Source organism: Panthera uncia, chromosome D1, assembly GCF_023721935.1.
Source record: "Panthera uncia isolate 11264 chromosome D1, Puncia_PCG_1.0, whole genome shotgun sequence".
Taxonomy (NCBI): Eukaryota; Metazoa; Chordata; class Mammalia; order Carnivora; family Felidae; genus Panthera; species Panthera uncia.
This window is the reverse complement of record NC_064808.1, coordinates 2,043,117-2,066,722: the sequence shown is the minus strand read 5'-3', so window position 1 is coordinate 2,066,722 and position 23,606 is coordinate 2,043,117. Positions and strand designations below refer to the sequence as shown.

Here is a 23,606-nt window from a genome sequence, read left to right as displayed (position 1 = left end):
CCCATCTATCCATCTGTCCATCATCTATCCACCCATCTATCCATCCATCCATCCATCCATCCATCCATCCATCCAGTCTTCCCACTCAGGACTCCCTCAACCCTGCATCTCTGAAGGTTGAACACTTGCAGGCCCCATGAAAGATGCCGGGGAAGAGGACACAGGCTGGAGTCAGCTCCATGCTATCTTGCACAAGACAGACACAGGGAAGCAAGGAGTGCAAGGTGTAAAGACACAGCCAGCTCCCAGCCTCCCCCTTGGACCAGGTAACCTTGAGTTGAACCAGGATCTGCTCGCTTGTCCCTCTGGCTTCTCCCAAGTCAGGTACCCAAGGCATTCCTGCTTCCTAGAGGAGGGGGCTCGGAAGACCAGGTCTTTGGTCAGAGGTGGGGAATCAGCACGAGCACCTCCTGAGAACCTACTGACTGCCAGACACAGCCTTGGGAACACTTCTGAACTGGCCTCGCCCTCTTCTCCTGGAACAGCACCCCCTTGGCATGGCACCCCACTGGCAGCTTGGGCCTGAACCCTGAATTTCAGGGTCTGCGGTTCTGTAGAAAGCATGTTCATTCACAAGTGACCCGAGGCTGGTGGTTATGGCGGTTTCAAGCAGAATATTTAGAATTCTGTAACCAGCCCTTGGGGAAGGGGGGGGGGCGGTTTTACAGGTGGGGAAACTGAGGCCCGTGCGGGGAGCCAGTGTCAGAACTGGGACTGGGACCCTGGCATCTGAACCCACAGGCTTGAGCCTCATCAGGCTCAAAGCTGGTCCCTAGGACTTCAGACTAGTATACTTAAGACCTAGTACATGAGGACTGGCCCCATTCGGAGTCTGAGCCAGGGCTGTGGGGCTGGAGAAGGCAAGAAGGAGACACACATCTTGGCCTAGGTGGCTGGGGGGCTGGGGGGCTGGGGGGCTGGGGCTGGCTCGGGTCTTCTCTGCCCAGCTCTGCAGTGGCTCGTGTTACCAGCCTGAAATCAGCCTGGGGGGAGTATTCACACGTGGACACTGGCAAAGGCTACCGACCAGGGAACAACAGATGCCAGACACAGCGCGGGGGGCACAGGGGCAGAGGTTGCTTTTGGCAGCTGGCATCATGGAGAACTTCACGGAGCCCTGAAAACCCTGTCCCCTGGTGCCGAGTGGCTTGGGCATTTGGGGAGACGGCAGGCCGGTGTTCAGCTCCGGGGGCAGAACCAGGAAGGCCGGAGGGCTACTCAGGGGCTCGGCCAGTCCCAACCTGGAGGTGTGCCCGGAATGCCAGCCTCCTTCCGCCTCCTCTGCTGTTTCACCACCGTCCCCACCCATCCGCCTGCGCTCCCCCCACCCACACACCCACTCGCCACCTGGGAATGTACTAAATGTGGTCCGAGGGTGCTCTGAGCCAGGAGCCTCCCTTGTGCGGAGGGACTTTGCTCCCAGCCTCCAAACAGGGACCGCTCAGTCCAGAGAAAAGGTGCCACGGCTTCCTGCCCAGTCCCGCCAAAAAGGGTGAAATGAGAGGGAGTGTTCTCTGAGAATTTCGGCTTCTGCCCTAGGGCCAGGTGGTCCTGGGATGCCTCCGCTGGCTAGGCTCAGCAGCTCCAGTAAAGAGCCCCAACACAGGAGGTCAAGGGCTCCCTATGCAGGGGCTTCTGAGCCTGGGTCCCCAGGAGACTCCTCCCACTTGTGGACCCCCCTGTGGTTTTAGAGGGTCTGAGCCTATCTCCAGCCAAAAGAACATGCCCTGTCCCCTAGTCTGGGGACACTAGCAAGGTCGGAAGTCCCCAAGTCGGTTGCTTTACATCATGACGGCGCCGGGGACGGTGGTGTGGTGAAACCAAAGAACGCTTAATGTCTAATCACTGAGTTCTGGAGCGGGAGAGGCCCTCGCTTGCCCCCCCCCCCGCCCCCCGTGTCCTGAGAGGCTCAGAACCAGAGTGGACCCAGGACATATACAGAGTGCCAGGAGTCTGCATAACCGCCCATTAAATCTGAATCTCAGAGATCCACGATGGAGGTTGAATCACAGCTCTTGATTTTCAGACGCCACCAGGAGCAGAGTGAGTGATGTTGTCTGCACCCTACCCCCGCCCTCCACCCCTACAACCACCAGTCAGCATCCTCCACTGTCTCCACTCAGCCTGGCCCCGGCATTCCTAGGACCCCTCTCACCACTGCCTCATCGCCCGGGCATCTGGGCATGCTCACCACGAAACAAAAACACCCCGACCCCTCAAGTTTCAATTTGAACCCTACTATTGTCCCACAGGTTTGAACAAGAAGCTGCATCTGTCTCTTTTTGGGCTCCTGGGGTAAGTGGGGCAAAGAACATGACTCTGGATTTCTCTCTTTTTGGTGTTTGACCTGAAGGAACATGTAATCAGCGTGGACTCTGCCTTGAGAGAACCTCTGTGCAGAGAACTGCCCATTCACAGCTGCCTGCTTGTTCCCAAAGATATCCAGAAACGACTTTCCTCATCTTTAGAAGCTTACCCATCATTGAAAAGAAAGGCTCTTGGAACATAACAATGTGATTGTCAAAATAATAACTTACAGAGACAGGTTGAAATTTGAGAGAATATCCCAGAATACAGAGTGAAAAGGCAAAGGGACAGAAAACATAAGAAAGAATGGGCTGATAGGAAATCCAGAAAGAAGGAACTGGGACAGGAAGAGAGGGCATTTCCAAGGGAATAACGAAAGCATATTCTTAAAGCCGAAGCTGCTTCATTCTGAAGGAACCCCCAGGATAGTGGGCACAATGAATAAAGAAGAGACTTAGACTCATCAGCATGACATTTCAGAATATCAAGGAAAAGTAGAAACAATGAAGTTCTTCCAAGGCTTTGGAGAGAAAGACAAAGGATCACCTATAGTGGAGTGAGGATCAGATAGCACCATCACTTCTCATCAGCAATGAGCAGAAGCAAGATGTCAATAAAGCAATGCTTTAATTGTTTAGAAGAAAACTATTTTGAATCTAGAATTCTATAGCACTGGGCACATCAGAGACTTTTCAGACACGGGAGTTGACAATCCAGGTACCTTTTACTGAGGTTGTTACTTGAGTATGTGTCCTGGTAGAACAAAGCTAAAGAAACACCTCACTTACCCAGTAGCTCCATGAAGGGAAATCTCAGAATGAGAATCGTGCACTGGGACCTGGGGAATGGTGTCCAAATGGGAGCAGAGAGCTCCGATAAGGATGAGATGGGTTCTAGTGATACAGAAGAAACAGGATGATATTTTAGTGGCATATTGAAGAACTAATTCCTCTTCCACAAGAAAAAAAAAAGGCAACCAGAAACTCCAGGAAAAAATAAGAACTTCATGTGAAAACCATGACCCTAATATTAAGCTAAACTGTGACAATACTTTGAACAACTAATGGGGTGAAAGAAAAAAGAATCCAGTGGGTTCTGGTATTAGAAAGCCCTTTCTTCCAATGTGTCTGTAAAAAGGAACTGCAGTCCTAGCCTTTGACTTGGAAATGATGTAAACATTTATAGTATCATGATAATGTGATGCTTTCCACTGGCTTTAAACTTTTGAATCGAACTTATAGATAGAACCTAAAAGACTTTTACAGCAAAGAATTAATGATGCTTTATGTTGTTAAATTAAGAAATGCAGGGGTAGTCACAGAGTTAGGGAGGTAACCATCAGAAGAACAAGGCAAAACAAGTCAAAGAGATCACCTCACGCCTGAATGAGTATGAATGGCTACTGTCAAAATATACACAAGAAACGATCTAACTAATCTAACGGTAGATAATGTAGCTGGAGATAATTCTAACTAACTCGTTAGAATGACTATCGTCAAGAAGACAAGAAATAACTTTTCTTGGCAAGGACATGAAGAAGTCGGAACCCTTGTGCGCTGTTGGTGGGAAAGTAAACAGGTACAGCCACTCTGGAAAACAGTACGAGGATCCTCAGGAAATTAAAAATAGAAGTACCATATGATCCTGCAATGCCACTTCTGGGTATTTATCCAAAGATAAATGGAAACACGAAGTCAAAAAGATATCCGCACCCCATGTTCAATGCAGCATTATACACACCAGCCAAGATATGGAAACTACCTAGGTGTCCATTGGTAGACGGATGGATAAAGAGGAAGTGGTGTACACGGAATATTATTCAGCCATAAAACGAAACGAGATCCTGCCATTTACAACACGAAGAAACTCTGAGGGCATTATGTTAGGTCAAAGAAGCCAGACAGAGAAAGACAAATACTGCATGATTTCATCTATATGTAGAATGAAGCAAAACAAATGAACGAGTGAAGCACAACTCATAGATACAGAGGTTGGTGGTTTCCAGGAGCAGGGGATGAGTGATGCCATAGGTCAAGGTGGTCAAAAGGTACAAACTCTCAGCTGTAAGACAAATAAGTCCCTTGGGGCACCTGGGTGGCTCAGTCAATTGAGGATCTGACTCTTGGTTTCGGCTCAGGTCATGATCTCACAGTTCGTGAGATCGAGCACCGTGCCGGGCTCCGTCACGGAGCCTGCTTGGTATTTTCTCTCCTCCCTCTCTCTCTGCCCCTCCTCTGCTTGCACCCACTCTCTCTCTGTCCCACAATGAATAGATAAATATTTTTAAAAAAGAAAAGACAACTAAGTCCCAGGGATGTAACGGATAGCACCGTGACCATGATTAGTAACACGGTATTATATATTTGAAAGTCGCCAGGAGAGTAGATCTGAAAAGTTCTCATTGTGAGAAAACCAAGTGTAACGAAGTAAGGTGACAGATTCAACCAGGCTTCTCATTCATGGTGATCATTCTGCAACACGTACAAATATCTAATCATGACGTTCTGCACCTGTAAGTAGTATGATGTGATATGTCGATTGCATGTCAATGAAAAAACAAGACAAAAAGAGAAGTAAGGTATAATCACGGAGGTAGGGAGGCAGTCTGTGGACAACGGCCGAGGGCCGACCCCCTCGGCAAGCCGTGGAAGAATGGGGAGGAGGGCGGGAGTCCTCGGACGCTCGTGATGGATGAGGGAAGGGGAGGGGCCCCGGGTCTCCCATGTGGGCACTGGGCGTGCTGTTCACCATGACAGACGGCGGAGGAGAACATGTTCTAGGAGAAACTCCTGGGACGCGTTCTCTGGGGCCGTGACTCCTCCAGCTGGAGACCTGGCTCCAGCTGCCATATTCGTGCACATGGCCCGCGGGGAGAGCCAGCTGGGCGAGCTGGCGCACACCGCTGTGGTGACTTCTTATGTTGCCTGGGCCCAGGGATTCACCCCTCTCTTTCCTGCTCTCAAAAATATTACAAAAGCAATACATACCTGCGAAAAGTACAAGTACAGATACGTAGGGACAAAACAGCAAAATCCCCTCTCTCTGTCCCAAAGGAGCTGCCCTGAGAGCTTCAGCATTAATCATGAGGCCCGGCCACCAATCAACCGAGGGGGAAAAAAACCAAAGTATGTTCCCTTACGAATCCGCGAACATACTCGGGGATTGATCCCTTTTTTTCAAGTCGAAGGAATAATAGAAAACGTACAAATACAAAATAATGTTGGAGGACATCCATGTTTCTTGCCATTCAGTTCTCACGACCTACACGAGGCACTCTCCTAGAACACAGAGTTAGGGTTTCAAGGGAAATCAGCTACCCGCCCAGGCTGTCCACAAGTCAGCGTCCCTCTGGATTCGTACAGCACGTGCCTCTAAGCGGCAAACACTAATCCTACGTTGCCCCCATTCACCTTGTCCTGAACACCACCGGGGCTGTGGCCTGCATCGGAAGACTGATCTCCACTTTGCAAATAGGGTTGGGGGGTCAGGGACTGAGGCACACAGAGGGACAGTGAGTTGCCCAAGGTTATATGGGGCCTTTACTGGCAAGTCAGATGTAAAAACCTAGGGCCCTATACCTTCGAGGGCTTTGAAAGGCTTCAGGTCATGTGCATGTGCACTTTCACACTCGGTGTGCACCTCTGGGACGATCCTCAGGAAACCGACAGGAGAGGTTCTCTCTGGAGAGAACTGGGGGCCGGGGGTAAGGACTTAAGTCTAACACGACACCCGCCCATGTTGAATTTTTTATCCGCATGGATGTACTTCCAATTACCAACTTAAAAACATACAAAGTTGGACGATGATGTCTGACAGCCATGAGAGCAAGAGGCCACCACTAGGGGCCGTCCGGCTGGCCAACAGGTACCATTTGCTGCCCTTGCGACTCAACTGGTCTCACCAAGAAAGAGGAACAGTGACGACCCAGCACCTTAGATGCGTTCCCCGCACGGTGCTTCTGAACACAGTGCTTCCAGGCGGGTCCGAAGCTGCAGGTGCAGATTTGGATGAGTAGCGAGGGGTCCCGGGAGGTGCCTGATGACAATAGGGAACGGGTCCAACCCCACTCACCTCTGGGGCTCCTCCCTGTAGAGCCCCAAAGGAGGAGAGCCCTCCGCACTCCCCGTTTGCCCCCCATGTAGTGCCTAGGTGGGTCCTGTCCCTTCTAACGACACCTTACACTCGGAAGCCACCCACCTGTCTATCCCTACCTCTCCACTGGCCCGTCACCGCCACTTCCCAGCCAGGAAGATGACAACGGTCGCGCAGGTGGCCCACACCCTTCCTTCTGTTTGCCTCCAGCAAAGTTAACCAGGTCATGTTACTCTTCTGCTTAAAGCCCTCTGGGATCCCCACTGCACAAACGGGAGGAAGTCCACTCCCCTCCCACAGAGCACAAGGTCCTTCTCTGGGACCATCCTCTCTACTCCCTCCCAGGCCACTGCTTTCCTGCACATCACCTCAGTGCCTTTGCACATGCCGGGCTTTCTGATTCTGCTGAACGGTCAGGTGTCAGATCAAAAGTCACTTCGTTAGAGAGACTTTCCTCGGCTCCCTCTATAAAGCAGGTCTGCCCCAACCTGCCCAAGAGACTGTATGGTGACACTGCTGATTTGCTCCAGAGCATTGACTAAGTGTGATTCTCTAGCTTATTTGTTCCTAAACTTTGTTATTTTCAGTATTTAGATTTTAATCTGCATGAGTTCAGAGACTGTGTTTGTTTGTCTTGTTTACCTCCACATCCTCAGCTCCCCGGGTAGTCAGATTTTGATGAATATTGGTTGAATAGATGTATAGATGAACCAGGGAAGTGGACGGGTGGAGAGGTAAATATGGATGGCTGGATGGGTAGATGATGGAGGAATTGGTAGCCGGCTGGCTGGCTGAGCAGACAGGTAGTTGGATGGATGAGCGGATGGGTGAGCGGATGGGTGAGCGGTTGGGGGAATGGAGGCGTGAATCGATGGATGGGTGGGTTGCCGGGTGGACGGATGGAGAGACAAATGGATGCGGTGCTCGCTAGACGGGTGGGTGCACGGATGAACGGATGAGTCAGGAGATGGCTGAATGGCTGGCTGATCGATAGGCGGACAGGTAATTAGATGGCTGGCTGGATGAGCGGATGGATGGATGTATTCAGCCTGGTATGAAAGCCTGAGGTCTCTCCTTCTTCTCCCAGGTAGACTCCTCCTCGATGCCCCATGCTAACGAGGCTGGAGTTCTGATTTAAAACTAGCGGGAACTTGAGACTCCTATACTCTGTGTTTTTAAGAACAATATTGAAATATCCGTAAGGTCCGCTGTAGAAATGGCTACAGGCTCTCTGCTTTCTGATTCTCGATCACGTGCCCACGCTTCTAGATCCTTCTGCCATGTACACGATGGGTAGGTGGAGGGGAATCCCGAGGAAAGAAGCGGCTGGAGTAGCTGGACCCAGTGAACAACGAACGGGTGTGTTTTTATCAGTCCGCTCCTCAGCAACGAGTCCCTGAGCAAAGCTGCTGACATAACGGGGGGTGGGAGGGGGTGGGAAGGGGAGAATGGGCTGACTGATTCAGAAACCGTCTCCATTGACTGCCGCTTCTTATTGTCTTCTCTTTAATGACATTTGCCTCTGCAACAGCGCGGCCTCAGCCCTGAGCGGCCTGCCCAGACCGCTGCCCTGCGCCTACGGTGGGTAATTGGCCCGGGGGCTGGCGCGGCACCCAGATCTCCGTGGCTCGCCAGGCCGTGTCTGACATGGATTCCGAAGCGGGTCAAGGAGCCGGTGGCTGGTGAGTCCCTTAGACGCTTCCTGCCTCTTCAGCCAGAGGAGCCCGGGCTCAGCCTCACCCCCAAACCCGCCCAAGAGCCACGCACGTCGGCCGCCTGGGTTTCGATGGCAGGCGGGAGCCACCAGCTCCTTGGCTTGCCGAGCGCGTGGTCCGGAAGAGGTCAGTTCTGGGATGCGGTGGCTCCCCCAGGCTAAGCCCTATGTCCTGGGCAGAAAAGCTCAGACCTGATAACCCAGGTAACGTCATTCCATCCGCCCAACACACTTCACCAGCTGAGGGTTTAGCCTCTGTCGATTTCTCTCAATCCGCAGCTACTTCCTTGGCCAGCCTCGGGCGGTAACATCTTTACCATGGGACAGAGGAGGTGACCGCGCCTCGCACACAGGCCCCGGCACCCATGTGGCCGAGGGCCAGGTCCTTAATGTGACCTTCCTTTCTCCACCTTAGGGTTCTGAGAAGCGGATAATGACGCTGTGTCCAAGGTCACTGGAGGAGGGTCATCGGGCAGCAGTGGTGACCAAGCCAAGGTGCGGGCACGTGGCAGGAGGTTCATAAATGGTGCCACGATTACTCAGATCTTTTTCTGGCCAATGTGAGCCCACAGCGCATCCGAACCCCTCACCCTGGGAAAGTCGGCACTGACTCCTAAACTACGGTCGCGGCCAGAGCTTTTACCATTCAGAAGTCATCAGTTGACCCTGAGGGGCGTGGCTGGATGTCCCTCTTCTCTGTGGTCCCAGGCCCTGGCCCCGAGCCAGTGGTCAGTAACATGCAAAACAAAAGGCTTCCTCTGGGCGTCGAGACACGGGGAGGCAGAGCTGACAAGGATCTCACATGTCACCTGGTCCTACCACCTGGGACATTCTGGCAAGAGAATGCCTACCCGGCTTGGCTTCCTCCGGTGGCAGGGAGCTCATCACCTCCTGACAGCTCTGTTCTCTCTGTGAACAGCTACAACGGTTCCGCACGCCTTCTGCCGGCCAAGCTGCCGTGTGTGTGTGTGTGTGTGTGTGTGTGTGTGTGTCCCCCCTGGTGTGTTCCAGGCCTGCTGTCAGCCATGTGACACGTGACCCAGCCAGCCTGCCTGGCCCCGTGGTCTTCTCTTTCCCTGGCTCGGTCAGCTCAGGTCCCTGGACAGCCCCTCTGTGGGCGAGCCGCGGCGGTCAAAGGCTCCTTTCTCCCAGAAGCCCCACTCCCAGGCCGGATGGCCCTCCACGTAACCATGGCGACACTCCGGCCACTGTCTGAGCCTCAGGCACCCTCTCTCTTAGAAAGGAAGCAAAGCAGGACAGCCACACCAGCCGTGACCACGTGTCCAGGGTCCACTTTCTCCAGCAGCCGCCTGCGGCCGCAGAAGCAACTCATTTGAGCCCCACGGAGACTGGTCGAGAGAAGCCGGGGTCAGGCGTGTCTCCCCAGAAGCCACCAGCCTCTGAGCTTTCTCTCTCTCGGCAGTACTGGGCCACAGACCGCAGCTTGAACTTTCAAAAAGTGGGCAATTGTCAGCAAGACCCGCTTGGGAGGGGCGGCTCGGCTCCTCTGCCCGGTGTGGGATTCCCGTCCTAAACCGTCTTGTGTACGACAGAAAGGTGGTCGGGACAGGACGGCACTAAAACCAGGTCCAACGAGCGATTCCACTGCCAGACGTACACCCCAAAGGACCGGAAACAGGTGTTCAGATACCTGAACAAGCATGTCCACAGCAGCACCGTTCACAACAGCCAAAAGGTGGAAGCAACACGGGTGTGCGTCCACAGAGGAATGACAAACGAAACGTGGCTTATGCCTGCAGAGGGACCTCCTTCAGCCTTGCAGAGGAGGGACACTGACACCTGCTACAGCACGGACGGACCTTGAGGACACCACGCTGAGTGAAACGTGCCAGTCGCCAAAGAAGACAAATACCGTATAATTCCCCTTCTGGGCGGCCCCTAGAGTCACCAGATTCAGACAGAGAGTGGATGGCGGGCACCAGGGGCTGGGGAAGGGCCTGGGGGCTTTCAGGGTTTCATGGGGACAGTGTTTCGGTTTGGGAAGATGGAAAGTTCCGGAGACGGAGGGTGGGCATGACTGCACAACAGAACGAATGTACGTTATGCTCAAAGGCCCTGCCTGCTTGGTGCCACGCCTTTCGGGGTGGGGGTGAGCCTTCCTTGTACAAAAGCTTCAACTCAGAGGCAGGAGGCAGAGGGAAAACGCAGACGACGTAGAAGCCCAGAGCTACGGCACCCTAAATATTCCCAGGATGGGGTGCTACCCGGGCGCTGCCCCGTGGCTCTGTGGCCAGCCACTGTCGTCACTGACATCCATGCTGCTCCCCCCCGCACCATGCCTGGTCGTCCTCCTCCTGGACAGACAGCCCTCTCCCTTGAGCCACCCCACGGTGCACTCCAGCCCGACCCCAAACCTCAGGCAGCACGGAGACCGCATCTTGGGCAGGTTCTCCGGAAGACGGTGGCTTCCGTAATCCCAGTCCGTGGCGGGTTGGGGGGGGTGGTCCCAATGGACACACTGAGGGGAAAAGCCAAGGGCGCCCGAGTGCTCCATGCAAGATGGTCCAGAGCTTTTTCGCGGCCCACGTGAGCATCTGTGAGCAGAGGGGCCTGGCGGAGAAAGAGCCACGTCTTACCTGGAAGCATCGAAGCTGTCATATGAACCGACTGTGTAGTGCCTGAAGAGTTTCTTGCTGCGGTCTGCTCGAGTTTCTGCACAGAGAGGGAAGAGAAACACTGTTTAGAAAAGTCACGGCCCCTGAATGCGGAAACCAAGCGAGGCCGGCCGGGCCTCTCACTTATCTGACCTACGAAGCGCGAGACCCGCTCTCCTGGGGAAAGATCTTGGAGGAAGAGAAGGCCTCGCTCTGGGGCCTAACTTTGCAAACTGTGAGGAAGACATATGAACCCCAAGGCCAACTTTTGAAGAGTCAGGAGCCTCATTCCAGAAAGAAGGCACAGCCCCGGGTCCTGGGCTCGGGAAGGGGGCGGGAGGCAGTGCTCTGCAAAGAAGACAGTCATGTAGTTCAAGCCAGAATAGCAGTGGCTCACAGAACCCGCCAGAACGGTAGGTATCCCCAGGTGATGCTGCTGGGACTTCTGGCTAATGCGAACATGACCTGCCTTTGGGGAAAAAGAAGGCTTGTTGTTACTTTTCTGGCTGTAGACGTTCTTTCCTAAAACACAAACAAACAAACAAACAAACAAAACCCCAAACATGATTCACGTTCCTAATTTCAGTCCTCTGCCTGCTTCTCTTACTCAGCAGATTTGGACGTAAACTTCACCGGACACAGTTTGAAGAATGTAAATAGATTTTAACAGCTAGCAGGGGGCCAGAGGGAGGAAACCCACAAAAACACAAATACAAGAAATTTGGGGGATCAATGATTTACTGTTCAGATATTTTCCCCACGAATAAAATCTCCGGGACAATCTCCTTCCTAAACCCTAGGAAAAAAAAATACAGAGAAATTATGCGATTGGCTTCAGGAAAATGGCTCAAAATCTCATTATAACTTCTCCAACCCTCTCTGTGGTCAATCCACGTTCCAAGGCGAACGAGCTTTTATTCACACCCCCACACGCGTTCAGTTCAAAAGTGAATGCACGTAAGGGTACCGAGGAAGGTCGGCATAGTTTTGCTCAAGCCCCTTTTATGCCTGGAGGCAGCTAGTTCAGCAAAAATGCATGCTCGCTTTCTGCACAGTACGGAGATGTCTCTGAGGGAGAGGGAGGAGCAAATGGTCGGGAGGAGCAAATGGCCAGCCCAGGACTACATTTCCCAGCTCCCCTTGCACCCATGCCACATGACCACTTTCCACCAATGGAATGTGAGCAATGCAATGGAACATTCCATCGTGAAGATGGGGGGGGTTCTCTTCTAAGCTTCTCTTTTACGACCCCGTGTGCTTCCCCACCCTCTCTTGCTACCTCGCCCAGCTCAGAGCTAGGACGCTCCCGGGGCACTACAGGATGGTGGAATCCTCTAGCGTTCTGCAAGATGCCCGGGTCTCTGCACATTGAACTGTTGAAGTGAGCAACAATTAGACTTCTGTCGCACCACGCTGCCCTCGAGGGACTTGTTTGTTACAGCAGCTAACACTGCCTTAGCTGATAGGCAGCCCGGGTCCTCTGGGACTTTGTTCCCACCTGCCTCTTCACCCCTTTCCCGTCACCACCCCCGAGGCTCCAAGAACACCAAAGGTACGATTCTCTGACAAGCAACAACATCATCATCACCACTGTTGTCGTGGACACTAATTGAGTGCTTACTGCACACCGGGTCCGGCTCCAAGCGCCATTCCCAAATTCACCCCCGGGACCTCCCGAGCCCCCGTGCGAGGTACGTGCTGCTCTGCAGCCTCGACCACGTCCAGTCACCTTTCAAATCCTGCTAGGACCTTGGGGTCCTCCCTCCCTCTGTGTCTGTTCCACGTGCCCCTGCTCCATCAACACTAATGTTTATGGGGTCCTTCCCCTGTGCCCCCGTCTGGTCATCTGCGCTCAGCCCCTCACTAGTCGCAGCAGCCAGATGAGGGAGGTGGGACCGAGCCCATTTTATGCATGGAGATGGCAAGGCCGCCAAGGCAAAGTCACACGCCCACTAAATGGCAGGGTCAGGATGAGTCCCCAGGGGCTCCAGACCACCAAGCCACATTAAGTGACCCCTGGAAGGGGTCCGAGTCCCCATGCCCTCTACAGTGCTCCAGGGTGGTGACGGCCTTTTTCTCTGTGTTACACCACATGCCCCACCCCCATGCCTAATTCCTGGTAGATACCCAGGGCCAGTACGTGTCCACCTGACCTACACGACCTATTGTGCGACCAGCAAAGAAAACACACCACACAGCCTCAGAGTGGCTTCAGTACATGGGGCCCTCGCCGCGCCGGGCGCCGGTCCAGCCAAGCTGCACGTACCTCTTCCGTGTTTCGCACCTGGACGAACTGTGCCCAGATGTTTTGGACCCTCCTCCCCTCCTCCCCGGTGTCTGCAGCTTGCACATGTGCAATGTGAGTCATTTATCAAGCCCAAGGGGGGAGACGGGTCCTGCGCCCCACATGCAGGGACTAGGAGACTCACAGGGGTGGGGCCTTAGCTCTGCGATCCGGGGCTCAGGATCCTGGGGCCGGGTTGAAGACGCAGCCTGAGGACGAGGACCTTCCGTGAGCTGGGCTAAGGGCACCGGCAGTCGGATGACGGTGCGCAGGGAGCACGCAGGCCAGACGATGCATCCGGCCGACTCAGCCCTGTGACATCTGTGTGGGGGCCCCATCTGCGCCAGGCCCCGGAGGGATACGTAGGAATTGAACCTCATCGTGTTTAGCAGAGTAGCTTACAAAGCCACCGAGCCACCGTGGGGACTGTCTGTGAGCTGTTATTACTCGTAATTGCCTCTGTTGCTTAAGCCCCACGTAGGCAGCTCTGTGCTGGTTGCCTAGGGAGGTGTTGGGCACTGAGATGTGATCGGTGGGGGCCCCTGGCTAAAGTCAGAGGTTTAGGGTTCCAGCAGCAGAGGGGGCGTCAGTGAATGTGTGTGTATGTGTGTGCACGTGCGTGTGTGTTTACCGGAAGAAACATTTCAGAAAGGGAACCATTTCTAGGCTAGGTCAGTGAGCCAGTGGTTCCCAGATTTGGGGATTTCATGGATCAAGAAAATTTTACACAAGAGGGAAGAACATAGACTGACATAAGATTTACCATGTTTTTATTTTGGCTCAGGAAGGACGTTCAAAACAATGGGCTCCTTTCCTCTACCTCCATTATTTTATTAGAGAAAGGAGACCTTTAGAAAGGATACTATTTCTTTCTTTCCTTCTTTTGAGAAAGAGAAGAGCATGAGCGGGGGAGGGGCAGACAGAATCCCAAGCAGGCTCCGTGCCGTCAGCACAGAGCCTGACACGGGGCTTGATCCCATGAGCCATGAGATCATGACATGAGCTGAAATCAAGAGTTGGACGCTTAGCCGACTGAGCTACCCAGGCACCACCCCCCCCCCTTTTTTAATTTGAAAGGATACTATCTCTGAATGCTTTGTGAAAAACTCCCACTGCACAGGTCTCTTCTGTGCTCTGGCTCCTGGACACGATTGCACTTCTGCTCTGGGATACGGCCCCAAAGATCAGGGGAGAGGCACCGAGGGACACAACATTGCGACCATCACTACCCTCACTTAGACGCGGAATCCTGTGGACCTGCCCTTGCCTGGCCTCAGCATCATACCCGGGAAAGAGAGAAGGTGGGCTGGATTGCTCTCAGGCCCCTTCCCCACTGTTAAGGTGTGCCCCTCGTGTCACCACCAGGGTCGGCCTTTGCTGGTAACCTGGGATCTGCCGTCACTGTGCGGGGAGGCGGGGGCTGCTGGCCGCCCGGGCCGGCCCCTTCCCAAGATGCACGTGGGTCGCAAACAAGACGCAGAAGGGGAGGAGCAGGAGGAGGTCGGAGGCCCGGCCAGCAGCCCTGTGGGTTGAACACAGACCCAGAGCCCTTCAGAGAGGCTTCTGGGCCTCAGCTGGATCATCGGTTGTCCGTCACTCTGATGTGGACACGGTCACATGTGTTCAAAGGCTGCAGGTCGGCCGGCCTGCTCACTTACACACCCAGCAGAGCCCACCCCAGGCTTCCAGGTGCGGCCGGAAGGCCACGGGTCCTCCAGGGAGGTCCATAAGAACCCTACGGGCCCCTATATCTGCCTTTGCCCTACACCCTGCACGATCACCCTCTGTCTTCCACTTGCATTAAAATGACTGGCCAGGAGCACCTGGGTGGCTCAGGCCGTTAAGCGTCGGACTCCTGATTTCAGCTCAGGTCATGATCTCACGGGACGTGAGATCGAGCCCCGCATCGGGCTCTGGGCTGAGAGCACAGAGGCTGCTTGGGATGCTCTCGCTCACTCTCCCCCTCTCTCCCCTCCCCCACTCATACTCTTTCTCTCAAAATAAATACGTAAACTCTAAAATGACCAGCCAGCCACCCCCTTCACAGTCCACGTGCAGAAGCCACTCCCCTTCTCCTGGGCTGTGCCTCCTTTGTTCTTTGGGGTGAGCCCCTACCCGGCCTGGCCACGTGGTCAGGTGCGGCTGCCCAGTCCCTCCCCACCCCCGCTGCTCGGCCCTGGATTCCAGGGTCGCGCACGGGAGCCTGGCAGTCTGTTCCTTTAAACACAGCAGGTGCCTGGCTCAGAGGAGGGGCACGTGACCCTGGCTGGGACAATGCAGCCTTCCTCCTGCTGCTGCGATTTCCACTTTTGAGGCCACCGTGGGGAACACGCTGCCTGAGAACGAGTCACACCCAGGACAGTAGAGAAGCTGGCGGGATAGGGGGACCGACCGACTGCCCTGGTGACACGGTCAGAAGCCCTGTGCACAACCCACAGCTGCGCCTGGCTGTTCAGTGACACACACCGAATACGTTTCCTTTGTGGCTGAAGACAGTGTGGCTAACCATTGTTCACAGCTGTAAAGTTTGGAAGGAGGGATGGGGCCGTGAACTTCATTGTTTGCAAGGCCGCCCCCGACAGCCAGGGGACCCGCCACCCAAGGTGTGGTGCCCACAGCGAGTTCGTGTGCCTACATGTCCCTTCCCTGGGGAAAGGATTGCTCCCTTCACCATGCGGGGGTCCCGGGGGAGCCACCTCTCTAGAGGCATGCCGCCCCAGTCACCACGAGCACGGCTGTGTCCCAGGCCGGTCCAGGCATCACGCTGGACTGTCCTGGACCCCATCATTAGTACTGAGGGACCCGTGGCCCACACATGACCCACTGGCGTTTTCTGAGATGTTCCAAGGGCTGCATGTTGAGGAAGGTGACCTCGGCTTGGCCAGATGATGCTTGAAATTAGTTTTGCCTGATGAGTTTCGAGAAGCGACTTATGCCACTTCCTGGACGGATGGAGCATTTAGTCCCCAGTGCGAGACTGCCCCTTGCCCCCAGTATTGAGTTTATCCCTGGGGCATGGTGCCCAGTACACTTGAGACGGTGATCCCCATCAGCCTGGGTCCCCGAGTGAGCCCCCTGGGATACGAGACAGACAACTTTGTGGTTTTAGGTCATTAAGTTTAGGGGCACGTTTGTTACTGCAGCTTTACGTAGCCTGAGCTGACTGATGCAGACCGTGCATGGCCTTCTCTCACGAGAGGCAGCACATTCCATGTTTCGCTCAGGCCTGGCAGAGCAGGCTTTCGTCACAGCAACCGGAGTCCCGGTGAGTGCAGAAAAAAAGTCTAGACGCAATCAACGCGAGAGCAGAGCTCGGCCCCTTGTCTGGGAAGATGCTCATACCCTCTAGAAAAGGAAAACTGCCCAACCGACTATAGGAACGTATCCTAGTTACGTGGACAGAGCAAAAGACAGCAGCACATGCCTTCTTTATGTGTCTCAGAGGAAGACGCCTCTCTGCTGATGATAAAGAAAGGAGATAAGCTGGGGCAGCTGGGGGGCTCAGTCGGTTGAGCGTCCAACTTCGGCTCAGGTCACGATCTCACAGCTCGTGGGTTCGAGCCCTGCGTTGGGCTCTGTGCTGACAGCTCAGAGCCTGGAGCCTGTTTCAGATTCTGTGTCTCCCTCTCTCTGTGCCCCTCCCCCCCCCAAAAAAAAAATAAATAAAACATTAAAAAAATAAAAAAAGAAAGGACATAAACTAACCAACCCAGAGGGAACCTGTCTGTTTCCCTAACCCCGTAGAAGCTTCTTGAAGCCAAGAACCAAGTAGTCTGCACGCAGGCCCCCTCCTTGGCCTGCACCGGGCCCAGGGCTGTATGCAGCAAGGTCTGTAGGTCTCCTGCAGCTCAGAGGCCAGCAATCCCTCCGCCCTCATCTGAGCGACCATTAGCTCTTGCCTGGACTGTTGCAGTAGCCACTGGTCTCCCTGCTTCCACACTTGTCCCTACCCTCCTCGGTCTAACTCTCCGTAGAGCAGAGTGAGCTTTAAAAAACGTAAACATTAGGTGATGTCAGTGCTGCTTACTGTTTTCCGACAACTTCCCATGGAATTAGAATCCCATCAAGCATCTTTGGATGACACTGGCCTGACACCGTGGCCTTGACTCCTACTGTTCTCCCTCCTCAATCGCCCCACTCCTGTCACCTTAGGCTCCCCTTCCTTCCTTGGAAATGTCGAGCTCGTCCGTACCTCAGGACCTCTGCACTTGTTGGACTCCCTGGGACACGCTCTCCCCAACTCAAATTCCAGTGCGCGGCCGGAGCGCCGGCTCCTGGAACGCAGCCTGGCACACAGAAAGTGCTCGGCCACTGTGCACAAAACCACACGCCCTTGGGCCCTTTGCTCCTGTTCAACGTGGGCAGTTGTGTCTCGCGGGGTGGGACCGTGACAGGTCGAGGCTGGAGCACAGAGGGCTGGATGTGGCTCCTCCCGGGGACGGCTGGGGTGCAAGCAGCCAGCCCTGCAAACTGAGAGGCCCGAGCTCCAGTCCCGACCTTGATGGGGACAACGTGCACCCTCCTCACGCTGCCTCTCCAGGCCTCAGCTTCTCGACCACCAAGCCGACCGCTGGGCGAAATGACCCCAGAGTCTCTGGCTTCGCAACACGACACCTCCTCTCTGCCGCCGACGCGGCTGGGGGCTAACCCCTTCCCAGGAGACGGCCGTGCACCCCGGCACCCCACGCGGGCAGTGTTTAGGCGGACGCACCCTGGAGGCTTCTTTGTGAGTGTGGCCTAGAAAAATCTACACGGGAAGAAAAAAAGGCTAGAAATCCCATTCCATATACCTCTCGCGACTTGTGAAAAGGAGTGACAGATTGCACGACAAGCTTCAGATTGTCGGCATTTAAAATAGCCCTTTACGCATTGCTGCTGGGTAGACTATGCCATGTAGCTCGGCGAGTGAGCTAAGAGGGGCCGTGTGGGGAGATGAGAATGGCCTCTGGTCCTCCAGGGTGACTGGTTCTGGAAAAGGAACTGAGGGAAGCAATCTTCTCAAAACGATTGTCAAAGACTCCGAAAGGCCAACAGGTAGTTCCAAGGACGGTGAGGGGGGAGGAGGGCTCTCGGGTCAGGAGGTGCCCTCACGGGAGAGGGCAAGGAGCCTGGGTGCGGCCCCTTCTCCTGAGCCAGGGTCCCCGGGGGCGGCGCCCTTGCTCACGGGTGCCCGCATGGAACAGACACGCAAGGAAGGTCACTGCACCTGCATTTAACACGGCAAGTGTGAGCCCAGTCCCTTGCTGGCTGCGTGACCCAGGTTGGAAATTGCTTCTCCGGGCCTCGGTTCTCTCATCTGTGAAAGGGGCCAGGAGCAGGGTGTGACAACGCTGCGGGGGCACGTGCACTTGTGAACGGACCCCGCGCAGCCTGTCCGGGACTCTGCTTACAGACCCTCTCCTGGGAACATGGAAATGACGTGGACGGTCTCAACTTCCTGTCTGAAGCGAGCGTATCCTTCCCGACTGGGGCACCAAGGCCGTCACCACGGAAACAGACGGGCGCTACGGCCAGAGCCTGGGGCAGTGGAGGAGCGCGTGTGGCTCTGCAGAGAGCCGGCTGAGCTGTCCTGGCTCCCGGCAAGGCCCGGGCCGACTCTAGAACCTGCTCCCAGAACCAGGGGAGGGCGGCTGGGCCACACACTCTGCCCTCGGGGCCCAGGAAGGGCCCCGCATCCTTATGATGGACCATGCTTCTCCACGTAACCCAGATCACGCGGGTTTTAGGATTCTTGCAACCAAAAGCACGGTGTCTTTCAGCTCTTCTGTCACTCTGCCTAGAAACCGTCGTCACCCAAGTGGACAGTGACGGTGCCCTGGCCCGTCCACCACGACGCTTTCCGGGGCAGTCCTGGACGCCGCAGAACCTTGGGCATCCTCGCCTCTAATTCCCAAGTGCTGGTATTTGCTGTGACAATCAACCCTCTATGTGGGTCCAAATACCGCAGGGGCAGCGTTCCCCGCAGTGGCAACCTCGTCCGAGCCACACGCCGACATCCCTCCATCAGAGAGCAGTTAAAATGACCAGGCGAAGGACGCTGGACACACAAGGGCTCCCGTCTCCCCCGGGACTGGCCGTGGGCTGGAGAGACCTGCAAGGATCAGAAACACTTCCGGGTCGTGCTGCCTCGGCTCGCGCATCACAACGGCGGGGTCACGTCAGGTAACATCCCGAGCTTCCTGTCCCCTTCCCCAGGCGCGGTGCCTCAGACTGACTTTGTCGATGGCCAGAAGCTCAGAGGCCGTGAAAGGGTCGTAAGTCCACGCGCGTGTCTTGGAAAGGAGGCAAAAGCAAGGTCGCCTGCACCCTTCTCTCTAGGGACAGAAGGAATCTTGACTTACAGTTGCTTTGCTGACCGCTGGGGTAGGTTTTAAAAGGAGAAAGACTTCGATTCGATGAACTCTGGACAGGTCAGTCCAGAGGTGATCGTGAAGAATTGAATTCTGCCGGCCTTCACCCCTGGCCTTACTCCCCTGGAACCGTCAGGTTCTCTGGCAAAGGGACATGATCGGGGGCTAATCTAAGGACGGGAGAGAACCGGAGGTGTCTGAGGATGGAGGGGCCACATAAGCAGGACCGTGGGGGACCCGCTGGAACTGAGAGTGACCCCGGAGGGAGGTCAGCAAGGAGACGGGTCCCCCATCCTGCAGCTCCTGGGGACAGAATCCTGCTGCCGACCCCACGTGCGGGGGAGGCATCCCCCCCAGAACTCCAGCTCCAGCCCGAAAGGGGCCCCCGAGACCCAGCACGGAAGCCGGCGAGCCCGCCTGCGCCGCTGACCCCGGCACCGTGAACCCCTCGCCAGGTGGTGTTGGCAGCCGCTGAGCCCGTGGGCACCTACTGTACAGCCCAGAGTGGACAGAGCTGGGGTTGTGTTCCCTCAGACTTCTGTTTCCCGTTTCCCTCAAGATTTAGCTTCCATCCCACCAAAAGGAGAGAGACAGACAGACAGACGAAAAGGAGGGCATTTCGGTGAGGTCGTGAGGCTCCCCGCGTCCCTCCCTCCCCTGGAATTCAGGTCTTGTCTTGGCTCCCGGGTCCCACACTTGGATCCTCACCCAAAGAGGCGCGGTGGGACACCGGAGCGGTGGGGGAGCCCCCAACCCACCCGTCGTCGCAGTTCCGGTTGGAGCGCCTCCGCTGTGCCCGCCCTGAGTCAGGTGCGGCCCCCATGGCCTCCTGCCTCTGCGCCGGGCTCGGGCCGCCTGGTGGTGGTTCAAGGTGGCTGGGCCGTCCCACGGTGAGCCCCCGGCGCTGTGCATCCACACACCTCCCTCCCACAGGCTCCTGTGATCTCCAGCGGGTTTTAAATCAGACACCACTCGGGCTACACCCCGGGCTGGCGAGCCAAATGCAGAATCGGAACCACAAGGAGGAAAGAGATTACCAATGGGGATGAAGACAGAAATAACTTTTCTTTTTTAAAACCAAAGATGCCGACGGGCTCCGTGCACAGCAGAGAGAAGCGGGCAGACAGGAGTGCGGGGAGAAGCCGGAAGCGGGCACGAAGGCGGCCGGGCCGGACTCCGGTTTGCGGGGCTGGGTCGGCAGGGCCGGCCATCGGGGTTACGGCTCAGCCCGGCCAGACGCCAGCCGGCAAAAGCGGGGACAAGCCGGGGCGTGGGGGGCGGGCTGGGGCAGAGGGCGGGGGGCGGGGGCTGCACGGTGTGTCCCCAGGCCCGGCTCCACCCCCAGCCCTCGGGCTCTGCCGACAGGGCAATCCCACACCAGGTGTGGAGGCCGGGTGGCACCGCTAGAAAGTCACGGCGGTGGGGGCGGGGGACACTTAGCACACCCAGAGCAGCGGCTAGCATGGTTGACCGTTTTATTCACTAAATCGGCTGCAGAACGTTCTTGGGGCGCCTCGTGGGCCCCAGGTGTTGGCCTGGCAGGGGAGGGAGGAGAAAGTAAGGTCACTTGCTTTCTTAAAACGGACCATGCCACGGACCAGGCCACGCCAGCCTGCCATGGAAGGGTGTGTGCCACGAATCTGGTGGCCTATCTCGACAGACAGGTTTTCTCATAGAGCCTATTGGACGGAAATCCCGCTCGGATCTGACCGGGCGAGGACAAAGCATGGGCAGGTCTGTGTTCCCCGCTGGGGGCTCCAGGAGGGAGTCCGTTCCTTTGCCTCTCCCAGCTCCTGGAGACGCCCGAGCTCCTGGGCTCGGGGTCTCTTCCCCCATCTGCAAAGCCAGCAGCACTGGGCCCAGTCCTCAGATGCCATTAGGCTCATTTGAATTCTGTGCCTCCCTCTTCCCCTTAAAGACTGCTGGGATTACTGAGCCCTCCTGGATAATCCCAGATAATCTCCCTCTCTTCAAGTCAGCAACTGGCAACCGTCACTCTGTCGGCCACCTTACTTCCCCTTCGTCACCTATGAGAATGCAGTGCCCTGTTTGCAGGGACAAGACAAGGTGCGTTCAAGGTCCGGCTCTGCCCGAGGGACGGCGGGAGCGGGGTGAGCCTCAGCCCCTCCGACGCCCCACCCTCTCCTCTGTGCAGTCTGGGGAGACGGCCCTCCTCTCAGACGTGAAGCGCTTTGCTCTGTGCTTGGCAGCTCTTCCCCTGGGGGCCTGCAGGGCCACGAGCCCTGGGGCCACGCTCTCCCCCCCCACCCCCCATCCAGCATGTGGTTTCCAGTGGTTGAAGCCACTTACGTGGTGGGTTATGGCCCACAAGCAACTGAGTCGCTGGGTTCTATTTATTCCCAGCTCTCCGAGCCCTGCTCCGTCCATCCCCCACGTGTGCACACGTGTGGCATCTGCTGGGTTCTCCCCTCCTGCCTGGGTCTGGGAACACCAGCCTGGCGCCCACACAGCTGGGTAAGCCCCCAGGGGCAAGGGGCCACGCTAGGTTTTCCAGAATAACCATGCGCTTTGAATTCCCCTAAAGTTGGCCCGGGTGCGCGAGGGCACGGGGAGTGCCCCCGCCACCACCAACCCTCCAGGGCACACGTCAGCGGGTCCCGAACGCTCAGGCACCGTGCAAAAGCCAAATCTACAAACTCCGAAAGCCGGAGGCAAAGGAAGAGGTGCGGCATGGGGGCTGGTTTTCCTTCCCCGATCGACAACTGTGTCCCGGGGGACCGTGGGTCACACCGTAAGCTCACACGAAGCACCTTAGGAATCAGGCGGTGGCCGTGTTGCCGAGCGAAAGCTGCTTCTGCGATCGTGACTTCGCGAAGCAGTTTTCTGGCCTCACAAAGCCCCTTACGACCGTGGGGTCTGTGCACCCACCTGCCCGCCGAGGCGCTCTGACACCGGCCTCGTCCGCTCAGCCACGGGGCTGCTGAGGTCCCGTGGCAGGTGGCCAAGGCCGCCGGGGCGTGAGGGCTGTGGCTCAGCCGGGAGGCTGAGCTAACAGTTGGAACGCAGGACCCCCCCCCCCCCCCCCCGCCAAGGCAGGGCAAGGAGGGAGGCGGCCCCGGGTGCGGGACGCATCTCCAGGGCCATCACTGTCTCCCCCTGTCGACAGCCATCACCTGCCATCCCCGTCGTAGGGGACATTTACTTGGCCCTTCCCGTGTGCCATACACTGTTCCAGGTACAAAATGCTTAAACTCCTTTTGGTGCCCCGGCCGGCCAGGGTGACAAGTAATGTCGTCCCCCCTGCACGGGTAACGAAGTGACAGCGAGACCGAGGAGATGGTGGTCCTCCCTGGCCCACCCTGCACGCCCGGCCGGCCGTGAAGCACTCGCTCTGCCTTGCGCCCAGCGCCTCCCTCCCTCCGATGGACACACAGAGCAGGCTCCCTCAACAGCACCTCCGTGGAGCCTGGGAGGCCCAGAACACCACATTCCTGGCCTCCTCCCCGGGCGGGCCTTCCCCTCGCAAACCAGACCTCCCCAGGGCACGTCCCCTTTTCCCATCTGGACTGAGGAGTGTCACAGCCACGCTGCCACCTTGGGATGGCGGAGACACAGAGCAAGATGGAGCGGGCCTGTGCATTAGGTGACGGGCTCTGCGCTCAGTCTCTGGGAGCCCACCCGGCACCGTCCCAGGGGCAAAGCCGCGTCTCCCGTTTTGGTCACCAACAGCCCCAAGAGGCGGGACACAAAGGAGGCAACGGGCGCGGAAGGGTGTCCCCGGGCGCACAGCTCGCGAGCGACAGAACTGGTCTTCGGCGCCCCCTTAGCGCCTCTGCCACGACCACAGAGCAGCGCCACAAAGCAAGTCCATTCCGCCCAGGAGAAAGTCGGGTGCGACCGGACGCTTTCCAAAGTCGCCCGGCTCGAGAGCCGGCGGTGGAGCTGGCCCAAACCCTGGCTCCAGGATTCAAGGTCGGGGCGCCGCATCTGACCACACCCTCCCCGGAGCGGTTTTGAAAGGACAGATCTCAGAGATGAAGAGTTCCCTGCAGACAACGTCTTTTACGATGCCACAGTCGAGAATCCTTCAGGATGCAGGAAGCCCCTGGGATCACAGGCTTTCAGGCTAAGGAAGCCCTTCTCCATTTGAGAAGGCGCAGAGGCTCGCCCAAGGTCACACTGCAGGGACCCACCTCTAGACCCTCTGCTCCTGGTCCTGCTCCCCTGGGTTCGTGGGCTCGGTGGACGCTTCCCACCCGGGGCGCCCAGCACTCGTGGTCGGG

General features: G+C 56.5%; 1 protein-coding gene across 1 annotated transcript in view; it reads right to left on the bottom strand.

Annotated features, from left to right (window-relative positions):
* Nucleotides 1-23,606, bottom strand: part of SHANK2 (SH3 and multiple ankyrin repeat domains 2) — a 340,509-nt gene that overhangs the window by 22,477 nt on the left and 294,426 nt on the right. The window contains exon 15 of the mRNA XM_049641610.1: nucleotides 10,711-10,786. Coding sequence (XP_049497567.1) covers nucleotides 10,711-10,786 — 76 coding nt within the window. The remainder of the gene's footprint in view (nucleotides 1-10,710; nucleotides 10,787-23,606) is intronic.